At 21.9% G+C, this 15,590-nt stretch overlaps 2 protein-coding genes across 2 annotated transcripts; one reads left to right on the top strand and one right to left on the bottom strand.

Annotated features, from left to right (window-relative positions):
- Positions 1-691: 691 nt before the first annotated feature.
- Positions 692-5,310, bottom strand: LOC122507945 (venom acid phosphatase Acph-1-like). The gene is made up of 6 exons (XM_043620969.1): positions 4,947-5,310; positions 4,265-4,375; positions 2,249-2,514; positions 1,778-2,061; positions 1,323-1,531; positions 692-978 (listed from the first exon to the last, which is right to left on the bottom strand). The coding sequence occupies exons 1-6, from the start codon at positions 5,073-5,075 to the stop codon at positions 832-834; spliced, it is 1,146 nt and encodes a 381-aa protein (XP_043476904.1). The 5' UTR covers positions 5,076-5,310; the 3' UTR covers positions 692-831.
- Positions 5,311-13,224: 7,914 nt separating this feature from the next.
- LOC122507944 lies at positions 13,225-15,063 on the top strand. The gene is made up of 2 exons (XM_043620968.1): positions 13,225-14,168; positions 14,605-15,063. Exons 1-2 carry the CDS (start codon positions 13,351-13,353, stop codon positions 14,996-14,998), a joined length of 1,212 nt encoding a protein of 403 aa, XP_043476903.1. The 5' UTR covers positions 13,225-13,350; the 3' UTR covers positions 14,999-15,063.
- Positions 15,064-15,590: the final 527 nt, after the last annotated feature.

Genomic DNA, 15,590 nt, shown 5'->3' with positions numbered 1-15,590 from the left:
GAATTTTTTAAAATAATTGAATATCCAAGAAAAAATTTATTATTTTTTAAAATAATTCAAATCTTGTGATGAATATTGTTATTTAGGAAAATAAATGAATTTTGCAAAGTATTTTATTAAAATGCCTCAAAATAATTGAATTTTTGGGAATAATTTTGTTATTTATCGACATAATTGAATTCTTTTAAAGAATTATTTATGTAAATAATGGAATTCTTGGAAAGAATTATTTATGTAAATAATTGAATTCTTGGAAAGAATTATTTATGTAAATAATTGAATTCTTAGAAAGAATTTTGATACAATCTTAAAGAATAATTGAATTATTTCAAAAAAATTTAATTACAATTGTATTTAAAATTTTAAATTAATAGATTTCTTTTGAACTTTTTTGGTTAAAATATTTAAAAATAAGTGAATTCCTGTAAAAAATTCTAACATTTTTGCATTAATTAAATTCTCCCAATAAATTAAAAAAAACATTTTTTTAAGTAATTGATTTTTTTGACGAATTTAAAATAAATTTTTTAAGATTAATTACAATTTTTTTAAATTGTATTAAAAATATTTGAAATCTTGCGATGAATTTTATTATTTATGAAAATAATTGAATTATTGCAAAAAATTTTATTAAAATGTTTAATAAATAAATAAATAAAAACTATAAACTTTAATCGAAGTCCAATGTTAATACTTTAAAATTAATATTTTATTAAATTATATATAGTTACAAAAGCTAATTATAACTAAAGAACCAATTTCCAATTGGTAGTTGAATAATCTCTGATGTACATCACAATTTTTCCAGCATATATTGTAGACTATAGTCTATCAAGAAGTTTGTATGCAAACATTTTCATTTTTCTCTGGCAACACAGGTTTCATCAATTCGAGAAATTCATCTAGAGGACATAACTTTAAGCATCCTGGAATTTCTAAAATTTCAATTTTAGATGGAATTCCCGAATAATAGAGTATCTGAAATTTTATATTAAATTAATTGTATTTAATTTAAATAATTTTATATATTTGTATATTTATATTTTATTTTTTTTTTTACCATACATTATTTTTCTTTACTAAATTTTATTTATTTTACACTTTGTTTATTTTACATTATATTTTATTTAATTTATAAAAATAATTTATAATTTTATTTATTAATTTTTCTTTTTATTTTACTTAACATTTGAACTTAGCATTTGAACTATTATGACGTCAGTGTTATAACTGTAACGTCATAATGGTTCAATGCCCTTAAATGAGAATTAAAATAAAAAAGAAGTCTATAAATTTCTATAAGGGGAAAATTAAAACTTTACCTGCACAAAATATTGGTTATTTAATTTGTGCAATTCGATCATTATTGCACTTGAAAATTTAGGAATGTGCAACTTATAGACTCCAAGTGTAGACAGTAAGTTAATGAGATTATCATGATGTCCACTGTAGAGATAAATTTTTGTTTTCTTCCTCAATAGATTATCTTTTATTCTTATCATTTCATCTGCTATTTTGTTTATAAGAGAGCCTGGAAAAAAGATTAATTTTGCTGATATTAGTAATTTTAGTGAGGAATGTTTCTTAAAAATATATATTAAATGTCTATTTGAAAATAGACATTAAATGTCTATTTTAAAATAGACATTAAATGTCTACTTGAAAATAGATATTAAATGCGTCTATTTAAAAATAGATATTAAATGTTTATTTATAAATAGATATTAACTATCTATTTATAAATCTAAAGTTTATTTTTGTACTGTAGAAAATTTACCGGTACTCAATTTTTTCATCAAATTATTGTAAGTCATTAATTCAAAGTTGAATAAAATTGCCTCCATTACTTGAGTATTATTTAGAACATACTTCGTCCAATTTGGTAATTTGAGATTCATTTTTTCCTCCATCTCAAGGGTGAAATGAATTTTATATAAATCAGATAAATTATTTATTTTCTCTCCAGTAATATTCGATAAATTTTGTATCAAATTTTCAAATTTTTGTAATTTCTCCTTCACCTGAATAGTTTGCTTCAAATTTTTCAATTCTTCCAAATAGCTATATATAAAATTGAAAAAAGTTAAATGCAATTCTATTGAATTAATATTTATTTCATTTACTTACTAAACAATAGTTCTTAATTGCAATTCATTTTAATTTTTAATTTTAATTTTAAGTTATTTTGATGCTTGATTATAATTTTCATTCTTTTATTTTTATTTTTAATTTAATTTTCTCAATGTACCGAGAACATTTTATTGACGTTAGCAAAATATCGTCAGTTTCCGGTTCATATTCAAAAGGAATTGGCTGCCATTTAATTGAAGAATTCCAAATTTGTGAACTATCTGGAGGATACAATCCTGCAAGAACTAATTGCAAGGAAACTTTGGTCGAATCATAAATTGTGCTTCGTGCTTCAATAAATTCATATTGATATGTTGAATTTAAAAAATCTTTATACTTTTCTCGAAGAGTTTGCCCTAATTTGTATTCATTTAGTTTTCCCTCCTAAAAAATTGAATAAAATGCGAATGGAATTTAATAAAAATAATGTAAATCCTAGACTATAAAAATAAACAGCAACAATTCGCGTTAATATATATATATATATATATATATATAATTATTTAATAAAAATAATGTATTTACAGAAGAATTTTAGTTAAAAATACTAAAAAATGGAATTTTGAAGAAGTTACAAATAATTGCAGAAATTCAATTATTTTTAAAAGTAATAAAATTCTTATCACAAAATTTAATTATGTTTAAAAATTACAAAAAATTCTCGACAAAATCCTAATTATTATCATTAGAAATAAAAAATTCTTCTTCAAAATTCAATTATTTTCAAAAAATTTAATTAAATTCATGGCAAATGGAATTTGCAAAAATTTTTTCAAAAAATCAAATGTTTTAAAATTCGACATTAAATTCTTAGCAGTAATTCAATTATTTTCATAAATTTTCAAATTCTCTTCAGGGATTTAATTATTTTATTATAAATAATAAAATCATTCGGAGGAAGTCCATTATTTTCATAAATAACAATATTCATCACAAGAATTCAATTATTTTCAAAAGCAATAAAATTCAATTATTTTCAAAACTTTTAATAAAATTCATGGCAAAATTTCAATTATTTTCAAAAAATTTTTCAATTTAATAGTTTGTATATCTATTATTTTAATAAAATTTCCTAAAAGAATTCAATTATTTTCCAAAATTTTGTCAAAGTTCTACACAAACATTCAATTATTTTCCAAAAGAATAAAAATTTTACAGGAATTCAATTATTAAAAATAAAATTTGCATAAATTTAAAAAAAAAAACAATTGTTTGAAACTTTTTTATAAAATTCTTCTCAATAATTCAATTATTTTCAGAAATAATAAAACTAATCACAGAATTTCAATTATTTTTAATACAATTTTAATCGAATTCCTTGAAAAATATTACTATTTCAAAATTTTTTATTAAAATTCATCAAAAGAATTTAATTGTTTAAAAATTTGTTAATAAAATTCTTTATAAGAATTAAATTTTAGGAAACATTAAATAATTTGCTTTTGTATTTAAATAATTGAATTCTCGTAGAATTTTCTATAATAAAAATTGATTTGTAAATGAATTTTAGTTTAAATTTAAATGTTTTGAAGAATTTTAAATAAATAAAATAAAATAAGTAAATAAATTTAACAGAACTTTTTTTTGAATAAAATTTTTTCCTTTATTTTCTAAAAATTAAAAAATTTTCAGTTTCATTTTCAATGAAATTTTCTAATTGACAAATATAATTTATAAACATTTTTTTCCTTTATTTTTAAAAAAAACTTTGAATTTTATTAAAACAATTGAAATTAAGAAATAGAATTTATGCAAATTATTTCCTTATGAAAATTGAGAATTTTCTACAAAAATATTAAGAAACGGGAATATCCAATGTTTTTCTTCCCAAAAGAAAAAAATGAGTTTATAAACAATATTGTCATTGGAAAATAAAAATTATGCATAAAATGAATATATTTTCTACTTCTTAATAAAAATTTTTTAACAATTAACAATTTTCTAGTATTTTTTATAAATTTCTCCTAAATTATTAGGAGAATAATTTGCATAATAATTTAGAGCAGTCAAACGAAATTTTAATTAAATAAAAATTTCTAAAAATTGTTCGCTGTCTAAAATTTTATAATATAGGAGTTCATTTTAATTTTTTTTCTTTTTGAAATAATTATTTAACAATAAAAATAAATCATACGTTTGTTAATCCACTTTGTCCCATTGGAAAGTAATTATTTTCCACGTTCGGGTTGTTCTTATAGCCCTCTCCAGCATCAGTGTATGGCATTCGCTCTCCATTTCTAAAAACCTGTAAATATAAGAAAAAATAAATTAATTTATTATAAATAAATTAGTTTATTATAAATAAATCAGTTTTTTTTATAAATAAATCAATTTATTATCAATAAAATTAAATTTAAACTTTTTCTATTCTATTTTATTGATACAACCAGAAAAAAGATATAATTTTACTTCGGAGCCAACTAGACATTATATTTGTTTTAAATAAATTTTATTTGGTTAAAAAAAATTGTATTTGGTTCAATTAAATTTTATTTGGTTAAAATAAATTTTATTTATTTCAAATAAATTTTATTTGGTTAAAATAAATTTTATTTGGTTCAAATAAATTTTATTTGGTTCTAATAAATTTTATTCAAAAAATAAAATTTTTATTTAAACCAAATAAATAATCCAGTTGGCTCTGAGAAAAATACATATTTACTCAACTCAAATAAATTCTACTAAGTTTAAATAAAATTTTTCTCTGCATTAAATAATTAAAATTTAGTATACAAAATTTTTCATTCGCATATTATTTCTATATCTGATATAAAATAATAAAATAAATATATCTAAAAGTAATATTATTTTCTTACAACAATGGTTAATTCAAGTTGAGGCTTTTCATCGTCGTCAGAATAAACAAACTGAAGAACTAGGTAAATTGTCAATGAGAGTGTGATAAATATGAATACGGAAGCTGCCAAATAATACACAATTTTCATTCTATTCGTTTGTTCTCCTTTTTCTTTTCTTTCTTTGAATTTATAAATTTTCGAAAATATATTTAATTAACTCCCTGGTATAAATTATATGTTATCAAAAATATTTTACTGATTCTTTTTTTTTTCTTAGAAAAATGACAGAATATCACAATGTTTCACATTTTCTTGTTGAATATGCAGAGTACTGATAACGCTTGTTATGACATTCTGCTGTGGTTTTATTTCAGTCTAACCAAATGATAAGAAACTTTCAGTGCTGTAACATTTTATAGGCCCTATTATAAATCCGTTATTGTTTGAATTTTATAAAAAAAATAATTCTATATGACGTAAAGTTTATTAAAAATCACGTCAGAAAAAAAATTACTGATTAAATAGTGACATTTTGCTAGTTTTTAATTTTGATAAAACACAATTATTCATTTCTATTATTAGTTGATTTCTATATTATTATTTTTAGTTAGTATATTTATAGTTAATTTTTTTTTGGCTTTTTTAGTTTTTTGAATTAATTTTTTTAGTTTTTTATTTTTTTATAGTTAATATATTTTTAGTCATAATATCTTTATAGAAAATTTTTTTATAGAAAAAAAAATAAAAATAAATAAACAGTTATAGAAAATAGGAAAAATTGCCAGCATATTAAAAAAGGAAAATGAATTTATAAATTTTAATGAATATTAATAAGTGAAAAATGAAATATAACGAAAATTGAATATATTTCTTTTCGGATTAACAATAATAGAGAACAATAGAAATAAAAAACAAGTTTCGAGTGTCACTGTGAGATGAGAATAATAGATTCGGTATCTTTTGCTTTAGGCTCTGGAAATATCACATTTTCCGGGCTTCCATTATTACAACTGAAAAGGTATTTCACATTTTCATTGAAATAGTGACATACAGGTAATGCTTTGCTATTTCCCCATGCAGTTAATATGTCAAAGGTATATATAAAATGATACCAAAAACAATAATTAACAATGTCACTTCTACATTTCTCAGGTTTCCAACATATCCTTCAAAATTGTTTGATCTTTTATTCACATCAATGAACATTTATTTATATTATAAAATATTTTATTTCAGGAAATTTATCATCGACTGTTTTTTTAAAAAATAAATAAACAAAGAGTTTTTATAATTTTTACTACAATTTTCAACCAAAAAAAGAATAGGATTGCCTCTGGTCAGGGAAATCAGAAAACATTCAGGGAAATAAATTGAAATTCTGCAATCATTTGAAACTTCTAAATTCAATTTTTTTTAGTATGTACTTTAATGAAAATCCCTGATTTTCCCTGATATCCCTGACCTACTCTCTAAATTTAAATTAGTAAAAATATTAATTCGAATTAGAGACTGACTTTTTGCTTTTAAATTAATAAATTTTACTAATTGTAAGAAATAGTAATTTCTACTAATTTATTAGTAAAATTCACTATAATTCAAAAGCAAAAAATCTGTCACAAATTGAAATAAGTAAACATTTTTACTAATAAATGTTTTTCAAAATTGAATCCTCATAAAGAATTTTATTAACAAATTTTTAAATAATTGAATTTTTTCGACGAATTTTAATAAAATTTGGAGAGTATGACAACCCTGAAAATGTTAAAATATTTTAAAAATAAAAAACTTGCAGAATTTTCATGGAAACTTCATGGAAATTCTATAGAATAACTCCACGGAATTTCCAGAGGGTAATTCCATGGAATTTTTCGACGTGCGGGTAAACGAAACACAAAAAAAAATTGAATAAGTCAAAAAGGGCAAAAATAGGCTGAAATAGGGCCCAAGTAGGGCAATTTCAAATTGAAGACAATTTTGCCAGGCAAAAAGTGGATTTTATCCATTGGCTTATTTGTGAGAGAGGGCAACACCTCAAGTGCACGATGACAGGAGTCATCAATACCTTCACGGTGGAGATGTTTAACAGTGTGGTCGTAAATACAAAGAGGAGTCGATAAGTTAGTAAACTAATTAGCAGGCCTGCCGACAAAGACGAGCCATGCCTCGTCTGTCGCCAACGTTTTTACAACAATTCCCTCTTCACCCCCCCCCCCTTGAGTGTTTGTCCCTCTTTCACGTATTTGATTTTGTTTTCTCTTAATCCTCTCTTCCCTTCCACTTTAAATTTCTCCTCGTCTTTCTTTACGATTCTCATCTTTGCTTCCCACGGGACAGTGATTTCTCCTGATTCCCCCCCCCCTCCCCCACCCCCTGTACTTCAATAAAGAATCGATATCGATAGTTTTTTTTTTTTCATCACAAAAAGTTAAATACGAAAAAAAAAATTTTATAAAATACTTTTTCGTTTCTGTACTTGAAACTACATATATACATCAATTTCAATTTTTAATAAATTTTGAAAAAGTTCTTCTTTGAGAATTTTTAAATATACATTTGTATACAATTCGTTTTACGAAAATTCGATTATTCGTAAATTCTTCAATTAAATATTACATTAGAAAATAAAAACTTGAAATAATTTTTGAAAAATTTCGATTAAGTTTTTGGAAAAAAATTAGTTCCATAGAATTTTTAATTAAGTTTATGAAAAATTCAGATTTTTCAAAGATTTTAATTTGAAACCTTTACAGAATTCAATTATTTTTAAAAATTGTAATTATTAGTAACTTATCAAAAATTCAATTATTATCTAAAACTTTAACTGAAATTAATTTTTAAATCAATTTTTATTAGAAAATTTTACGAGAATTCAATTCAATTCAAATTTTTAAGAGTAATTTCATTTATCGAGGAATTCGATTAAAATTTTTTTACAAAAAAATTGAATTTCTGCAATGAGTTTAATTATTTATGAAAATAATTGTATTATTGTGAAGAAATTTATAAAAAAAAAGTTTCAAACAATTGGTTTTTTTAAAATTTATGCAAATTAAATCAAAATTTAATTTAATCAGAAAATTCTAAAAGAATACCTATTCAATTTAAATTATTAAGAATAATTACATTTTTCGAGAAATTCGATTAAAATTGTATTTAAAAAAATTGAAATTCTAAAATAAGTTATTTTATTATTTAGGATAATAATTGAATATTATTGCGAAGAATTTTGTAAAAAAAGTGGCAAACAGTTGGTTTTTTAAAATTTATGTAAATTTTATTTTTAATAATTGAATTCCTGTAAAATTTTTATTCTTTTGGAAAATAATTGAATTCTTTTGGGAATTTTTATTAAAATAATAGATACAAAAATTACTGAATTAAAAAAAATTTCTTAGAAGAATTTCATTAATTTTCAAAATAATTGAATTCTTGTTATAAATATTGTTATTTATGAAAATAATTAAATTTCTAGAAAGAATTTTATTATTTATTAAGATAATTGAATTCTTTCAAAGAATTTCGTTAAAATTTTTGTAATTGAAACCAATTTCAACAGAATTGAAATAAAAATTGTTAAAAAAAAATTAATTCAATGATTTATAAATAATAACTTTATGGCATTTCTTTAATAGAATTAAGTTATTTAAATTAAAATATTGTCAGAAATAGAAAAAAATTTAAGGTTTTTTTTTAGAATTCTTGGTAATTTCATAGTTTATTTTATTATAAGTTGTTGAATTTCATAAAGATTTGAAATTGAAATTTTTGAAAATCTTAATTTCTATGGAATAATAAATAATGATTAAATATTTATTTAAAAAAGAATTTATTGCTGTTTTGGAATAATGTTACAAGAAAAAAAATTCGTAATTAAATGTAATAGAACAGTTTTTTGAGTATCCAATCATTTTTAAAGTGAATCAGAATATTCTTTATAGGGTCAGGGAAAAATTCAAAATTTTGTCTGGAACTCAGGGAAAAGTCCAGGGAAATTCTGTAAGTTTTTTATTTTAATATACTGTATATTATGATTAGAGTCTATTTATAAGTTTTGTTGCAATTTTTTTGCAAAATGCAAAATATCTTTTGTGCTGTAAATTGAAATGAAAAAATTATTAGTTTCTTAAAAATATGTTTTTCAAAAAATAGTTATAATATAATTAAAATAAATAGTAGAAAAGTAATTGAAATTATTGAATTGAATAATAAAAATTGGGATCATTTGCCGCGAAAATGGAGAATTTATCTTGAAAATTGGACCGATAGAGTCTCGTTCCAAGAGACAAATTAAGTTCTTGCGTTCGGAAAGCAATCGACCAAAGATCCACCTTTAGTCTTTAACGAGACTTTACCGACCAAGTTCCAGTCGGCAAAGATCAGTGGACACAGACTTTGAACACATGTGTCACCTCTTTTCTATAACCTCTTTCTTCTCACTATACCCACCGAGAATTATCTGTATTCCAACAGTAATGAATCGTCCGCATTAGTCTGACTGAGATAAAGAAAAAAAATTATATTTTTTCCCCCCTTCAATCGAATTGAAAAAGAAAAATCGCTCATGTAGATACTTTATATTTGAAAATACATTTTTCACATTTAAAAAATAATTTTAAAATCAAAAAGAGAAATTTAAAATTTTTTATAATGTATAAAATGTATAAAATGTATAAAATGTACAAAATGTATAAAATGTACAAAATGTACAAAATGTATAAAATGTATAAAGTGTTCAAAATGTATAAAATGTACAAAATGTATAAAATGTATAAAGTGTACAAAATGTACAAAATGTACAAAATGTACAAAGTGTACAAAATGTATAAAATGTAAATCGACACTCTTAAACGTACGCGTTCAAGCGAACCAATGAGATTCACTAAAAGGATAATTTTTTAACTAAGTTACGCACCGAACTCCCGACATTCTCTCTTTTCCTCATTCATCCCTTGCGCTCCTTCGCTGATTGGCAATTTCGCGTCTTGCATTTTTATCCACAGTCTTTCCCGTCGACAGTAACCCCTTCATTTTTAAATTATCCACCAGATTAATCAAGGCGTCATTTTTCACGTCCAATTTGCAATAAAAAGAACGAAAAGTGATGGAGAAAAAAAAATCCCTCCTCTCTTTTCTCTCCTTCTCCTTCCGTTAGTGAAAAGAAATGGATATAGCCGTACAGTTGAGAAAGGGAAGAGAAAATATTTTTCTTTTATTTCAAAACGATTCAATAAAAATGAGATGGAATTAAAACAAGTCCATGCAAGAGGAGTAAATTTTATTCTTAATTGATACATTCTGAATTAATTAATTCTTCCACTGGGATAGTCGACGACGAAAAGGGTTGGAGAAAAAGAGAGAGAGAGAGAGAGAGAGAAAGAGAGGAAAAAAAGGGCTAGCTTGGTCACAAAGACGCTTTCTTAATTAGTAGAGGCAGTAAATTTCTTTCATTGGACACTTTTTTTCTTCGATTATTAGAGCATAGATCTTCCACCACCCTTTATTGGGTTCTTACAACCCTTTTTTTTAGGAACTGACATTCAACATCTGTTAGAATTGATCGTTCCCTATAAAAAATTTAAAGTAGGGGCTGGGCAACACTTGGTTTGTGGGGGTGGATTATACGTAAATTTTCTCTAATCCTACTTTTCATACTTTTATTTTTCTTGTTGCGGAAAGCTTGCCTGAACTTTGCAGAAAGATTACAAAACTTTCCGGAAGGTTTCAAAATTTCCAAGAAGGTGGAACCTTCCCGGCTTCGCACTTATCTACTAAAACCTACTATTTACTACTTTTTTTACGTCATGTTACTGTTTAGGTACTTTTTTAGATTTCAGTCACTAAAAGCTACTATTTCTGTTTTTTTAGAATTTACTTTAAATTCGCCAATACTAGAAATCAAAAAACTATTATTAAAAATTATAATCAAATTTTTTAAAACGATTCAATTATTTATAAAAAAAATTCGAAATTCAATTACTTTCAATATCTAGTATTTTCATAATATTTCGCAAAAGAATTCAATTAAAAAAGAAATTGATAAAATCCATCCAAAATTCAATTATTTTCATAAATAATAAAATTTCTACAGGAATTCAATTAATTTGGAATAGTATTTTCAAAAACATTTCGAAAAAATCAATGACTTAAAAAATTCTTATACAATTCTTCACAATAATTCAATTACTTCCACAAATAATGACATTTTTCAAGGAAATTCAATTTTTTAAAAAAAATTTCTGATAAAATTCTAAGCAAGAATTCAATTATTTTCATAAATAATGAAACTCATCAAAAAATTTCCATTATTTTTTATTCTAGGTTTTAAATTAATTAATCGAAAAATTCAATTATTTTCAGAAATAAAGTTTTTCGCAAGAATTCAATTATTTAAAATACGATTTACATAATTTTTTTTATATTTCGAAAAAATTAATTATTTTAAATACTGTTTAAAAAATTCTTATAAAGAATTCAATTATTTTCATAAATTACAAAATTTTGCACAGAAATTGAATTTTTTTAAAAACATTTTAAGAAAATTTTTCGCCATAATTCAATTATTTTCCGAAATAATGAAATTCTTCTCAGGAATTCAATAATTTAAAAAATTTTTTATAAAATTCTTTGCAACTATTCAATTATATTCATAAATAATAAAATTCTTCAATGAATTTCAATTATTTTTAATAAAATTTTGCGCAATAATTCAATTTTTTTTCGGAAATAATCAAATTTTTCTCAGAAATTCAATAATTTTTGAAAATTTTAATAAAATTCTTAACATTTACTCAATTATTTTCATAAATAATAAAATTTATCGCAGGATTTTAATTATTTTTAATACAATTTTATATAGGCATTGCTTAAAAAATGTAATTATTCCTTAAAATTTAATTTCAATTCAATTCCTCGAAAAAATTACTTATTTTAAAAAATGTTTTTTTTTAAATTCTTTGGAAGAATTCAATTATTTTCAAATAGTTTAATAACATTTTTCAATAGAAATCATTTATTTTAAATAGAATTTTAATTAAATTGTTTTGAAATAATTCAATTATTCTTTTAGATTGTTAATAAAATTCTTCTTAATAATTCAATTATTTATATAAATAATTCTTTGAAAGCATTTAATAATGTTGATAAATAACAAAAGTATTCCCAAAAATTCAATTATTTTGAGGCATTTGAATAAAATTCTTTACAAAATTCAATTATTTTCATAAATAACAATATTCATCACAAGAATTCAATTATTTTTAAAAGTAATAAATTTTTTCTTGGAAATTCAATTATTTTAAAAAATTCTAATAAAATCGTTCGCAAAAATTTAATTATTTTTATAAATAATAAAATTCTTTTTAGGAATTCAATTATTTTCAAAAAAATATAATAAAATGCCATACAGACATTCAATTATTCTCAAAAATTTTAATATAATTCTTTATTAAATTTAATTATTTTTAAAAACTTTTCGCAAGTAATGATTTCAATATTTACTATTTTCATAAAATTTTCAAACAGAATTTAATTATTTTAAAAAAAATTTTTTAAAATCTTCGTAAGAATTCAATTCTTTTCATAAATAATACCAATTTCTCAGGAATTCAATTGTTTAAATTATAATTTGCATAAAATTATCCGAAAGAAATTAATTATTTAAAAATTTTTAGAAAATTCTTCGCAAGAATTAAATAATTTTTATAAATATTTTAATTCTTTCATAAATAATAAAATTTTTTGTCTGTTCTGTGAAGTGTCTAAAATTATTTTTTTGGTCGTCAAGTTTAATTTTTCCATAGCTATTTTTTTTACAATTTTTTTAGTTTTAACGCTACTTTCTGCTACTTTTTTAAAATTATAATTATCGAGTGCAAAGTCTGCTTCCTGAAAATTTGAGTACCTTCCAGAAATTTTTGAAACGCAAATAGCACAATATAACAAAGTTGCGTCAATATTGCTACTCTCTAAATTTGAATTAGTAAAAATATTTACTAATTAGAATTAGTGACTGACTTTTTGCTTTTGAATTAGTAAATTTTACTAAAAAATTCGTAGAAATAACTATTTAATAGTAAAATTTACTAATTGAAAAGCAAAAAGTCAGTTACTAATTCAAATTAGTAAAGATTTTTACTAATTCTAATTTAGAGAGTACCATATGTTGTACTATTTGTCTATTTAATAAAACATTTTAATTTTATTTTCAATTTTCATTTCTATGATTCATCACGTTTTTCTATGAATTATGGAGACTTTTTTTCACATATGTTTTACAAAAAAGGGAACACTGTATTTAAACTGTTATCACTATTTTTTTTTCTTTTTTACTGATGAAATATATATATTTCCTGAGATAAAACTTTAGCAATTACCATATATATATTTATTCTTCATTCAGTTGCTGAATATAAGTGAGCAAAGAATGATGCAAGCCGAAAGTGTTTTAAATACAGAAAAGTGCTTTGAAATAATAAAAAAAAATGTCTATCTCAATTATCCAAAAAATAAAAATTTTCATTTTAAATTTACCCCGCGCAGTGAATTCGAGGGTTTTTTGGGACAGTACTACAATCTTAATGTGAGTTTTAAAAATAAAAGAAACAAACGTGAATATTTAGATTTTTTTGTAAAACTCCCCCCAATTGATGGTCCACAAAATAATTTTGTCGAAGAAGGCGATTGTTTTAAAATTGAACTTGGACTTTACGTAAAAATATTTCCAAAACTTCAATTATCGAAGGAAAGGCAACTTATCCCGAAATGTTTTTTAGGATTTGATAATTGCCTAGTTTTAGAAGAGATGGTAAATTTTAAGTGTTTAGATAAATTTGATTTCTTTTCATTTGAACATTGTACTGTTGTCATGAAATCTATCGCTCGGTTTCATGCGAAATCAATTATTTTTGAAGAAAAAAAGAAAATCACGGTTTTAGAATTGTGTTGGAGGGAGAACATTAAAATTAATTTAAATGATTGTACGTTTCAATCAACTTTGGATTATTTTGTGAAAAATTTACTTCATCTAATTGATAATTCAGAGGAGATTGATGAAAAGGAAAAACGAATGATGTATAGAAAAAAAATTGAAACAATTGCTTTGAATCATTTTAAACATACGTCACCGATAAATAAGGAAATTAATGTTTTGGTCCACGCTGATCTTTGGACAAATAATATTTTGTTTAAATATCAAAACGAAAAGGTGAAGCAGTGTTGTATCGTCGATTTTCAAATGGCACGGTAATTATTTTCACTCTACTAATTAAAAATTAAAATTGTCAATTTAAATTCAAGCTAATTAAAATTATTAATTAAAATTGTTTTTAACTAAAAAAAAATGATAAAAAATGGCAAAACTAAAAAAGAAAATAAAAGAAAAGCAAAAAAAAGAAAGGCAAAAAAAGAAGACAAAGAAAAAAAGAAAGAATGAAAAAAAGTAAAAAAACAAAATAAAAAAATTTTTAAATTATCAATTAAAAATATTAATTAAAAATTTTTCTCTACTACGATTCTTGAAATCTTTATCACTTTTATTAATTTTTTTTTCTAAAAAACCAATTATAAGTGAACAAATTTTTTTATCAAATAAAAATTTTACATTGTTGCTTTTATGATGATCTCTTCACCTTCCACTCATTAATTTGTTAATCATATATTTTTTTATTTCTGTACACAGATACTGTGCCCCAGCTTATGATTTACTGTATTTTCTATATAGTACAACATCAGAAAATTTTCGCCAAGAAAAAATGGATAGTTTACTGTTAATTTATCATCAAACATTAGAAGAATGTTTAATGAAAGAGGCAAATTTAAATGTAAATTTAATATTTCCATTTGAAGATTTAAAAAAATCTGTATCAAAAATCGAAGTTCATTGTATGATTCAAGCATTTTCTATAATGTCAGTAACACTATTGGGACATGATGCTTCCTTTCAAAGAATCAATGAAAAAATGCCTCTCACAAATATTGTTGTAAATGAATTTAAAAATGAAGAAAAATATAAATTCAGAATCATGGATAATTTATTTGATTTGTATAAAAAGCTTGACGATTTTGATTGTTGAAAATTATTTTTTTTTTTTTGACAAATTTGGCTATATTTTTGAAAAATAAATTTGTATTTTTAATATTTGTTGATTTTATATACTATTCCTTATTTATCATTATTTTATATTATAAGAATATTGTTACTGTAACTTGATCAAAATTATTTTCATCATTTTAATTTTCAATTATTATTTTCTAGAATCATTAATTATTTTTTATGAAAATAATCCTTAAAAAAATTTTATTATTTATAAAATTAATTGAATTCCTGTGAAATTTTTATTATTTATGAAAATAATTAAATGTTTGCAATTTTGCATACAATTTTATTGAAACTCTTTTTAAATAATTGGATTCTTTTTGATAAATTTTATTAAAAACAAAAATATTATTTTTTTAGTTACTTTTTTTAAATTAATGAAATTAGAAAATTTTTTGCTGCTAGTTACTGTTTAAAATGTATTACATTTTTTCAAATTAATTAATTTATTTATTTCCTAATAATTTAATTTTTTAAAATTTTTTGTTTAAAATTTTGTTTTTTAATTTTTAATAGTTTTTACAACTTCTAAACTTTCCAAAATACTAGCAATGTTGCAGTAAAATTAT

This window comes from Leptopilina heterotoma, unplaced genomic scaffold (genome assembly GCF_015476425.1).
Source record: "Leptopilina heterotoma isolate Lh14 unplaced genomic scaffold, ASM1547642v1 Lhet_52, whole genome shotgun sequence".
NCBI lineage: Eukaryota > Metazoa > Arthropoda > Insecta > Hymenoptera > Figitidae > Leptopilina > Leptopilina heterotoma.
This window is presented reverse-complemented; position numbering and strand designations above follow the sequence as displayed.

Excerpts from the sequence above, each read along its gene's own strand:
- LOC122507944 (XM_043620968.1), top strand. The coding sequence starts at position 13,351 with ATGATGCAAGCCGAAAGTGTTTTAAATACAGAAAAGTGCTTTGAAATA. Across the intron at positions 14,169-14,604 it reads GTCGATTTTCAAATGGCACG|ATACTGTGCCCCAGCTTATG; the intron begins GTAATTATTTTC and ends TTCTGTACACAG.
- LOC122507945 (XM_043620969.1), bottom strand. The coding sequence starts at position 5,075 with ATGAAAATTGTGTATTATTTGGCAGCTTCCGTATTCATATTTATCACA. Across the intron at positions 4,376-4,946 it reads AACTTGAATTAACCATTGTT|GTTTTTAGAAATGGAGAGCG; the intron begins GTAAGAAAATAA and ends TTATATTTACAG. Across the intron at positions 2,515-4,264 it reads GACAAAGTGGATTAACAAAC|GAGGGAAAACTAAATGAATA; the intron begins GTATGATTTATT and ends TCAATTTTTTAG.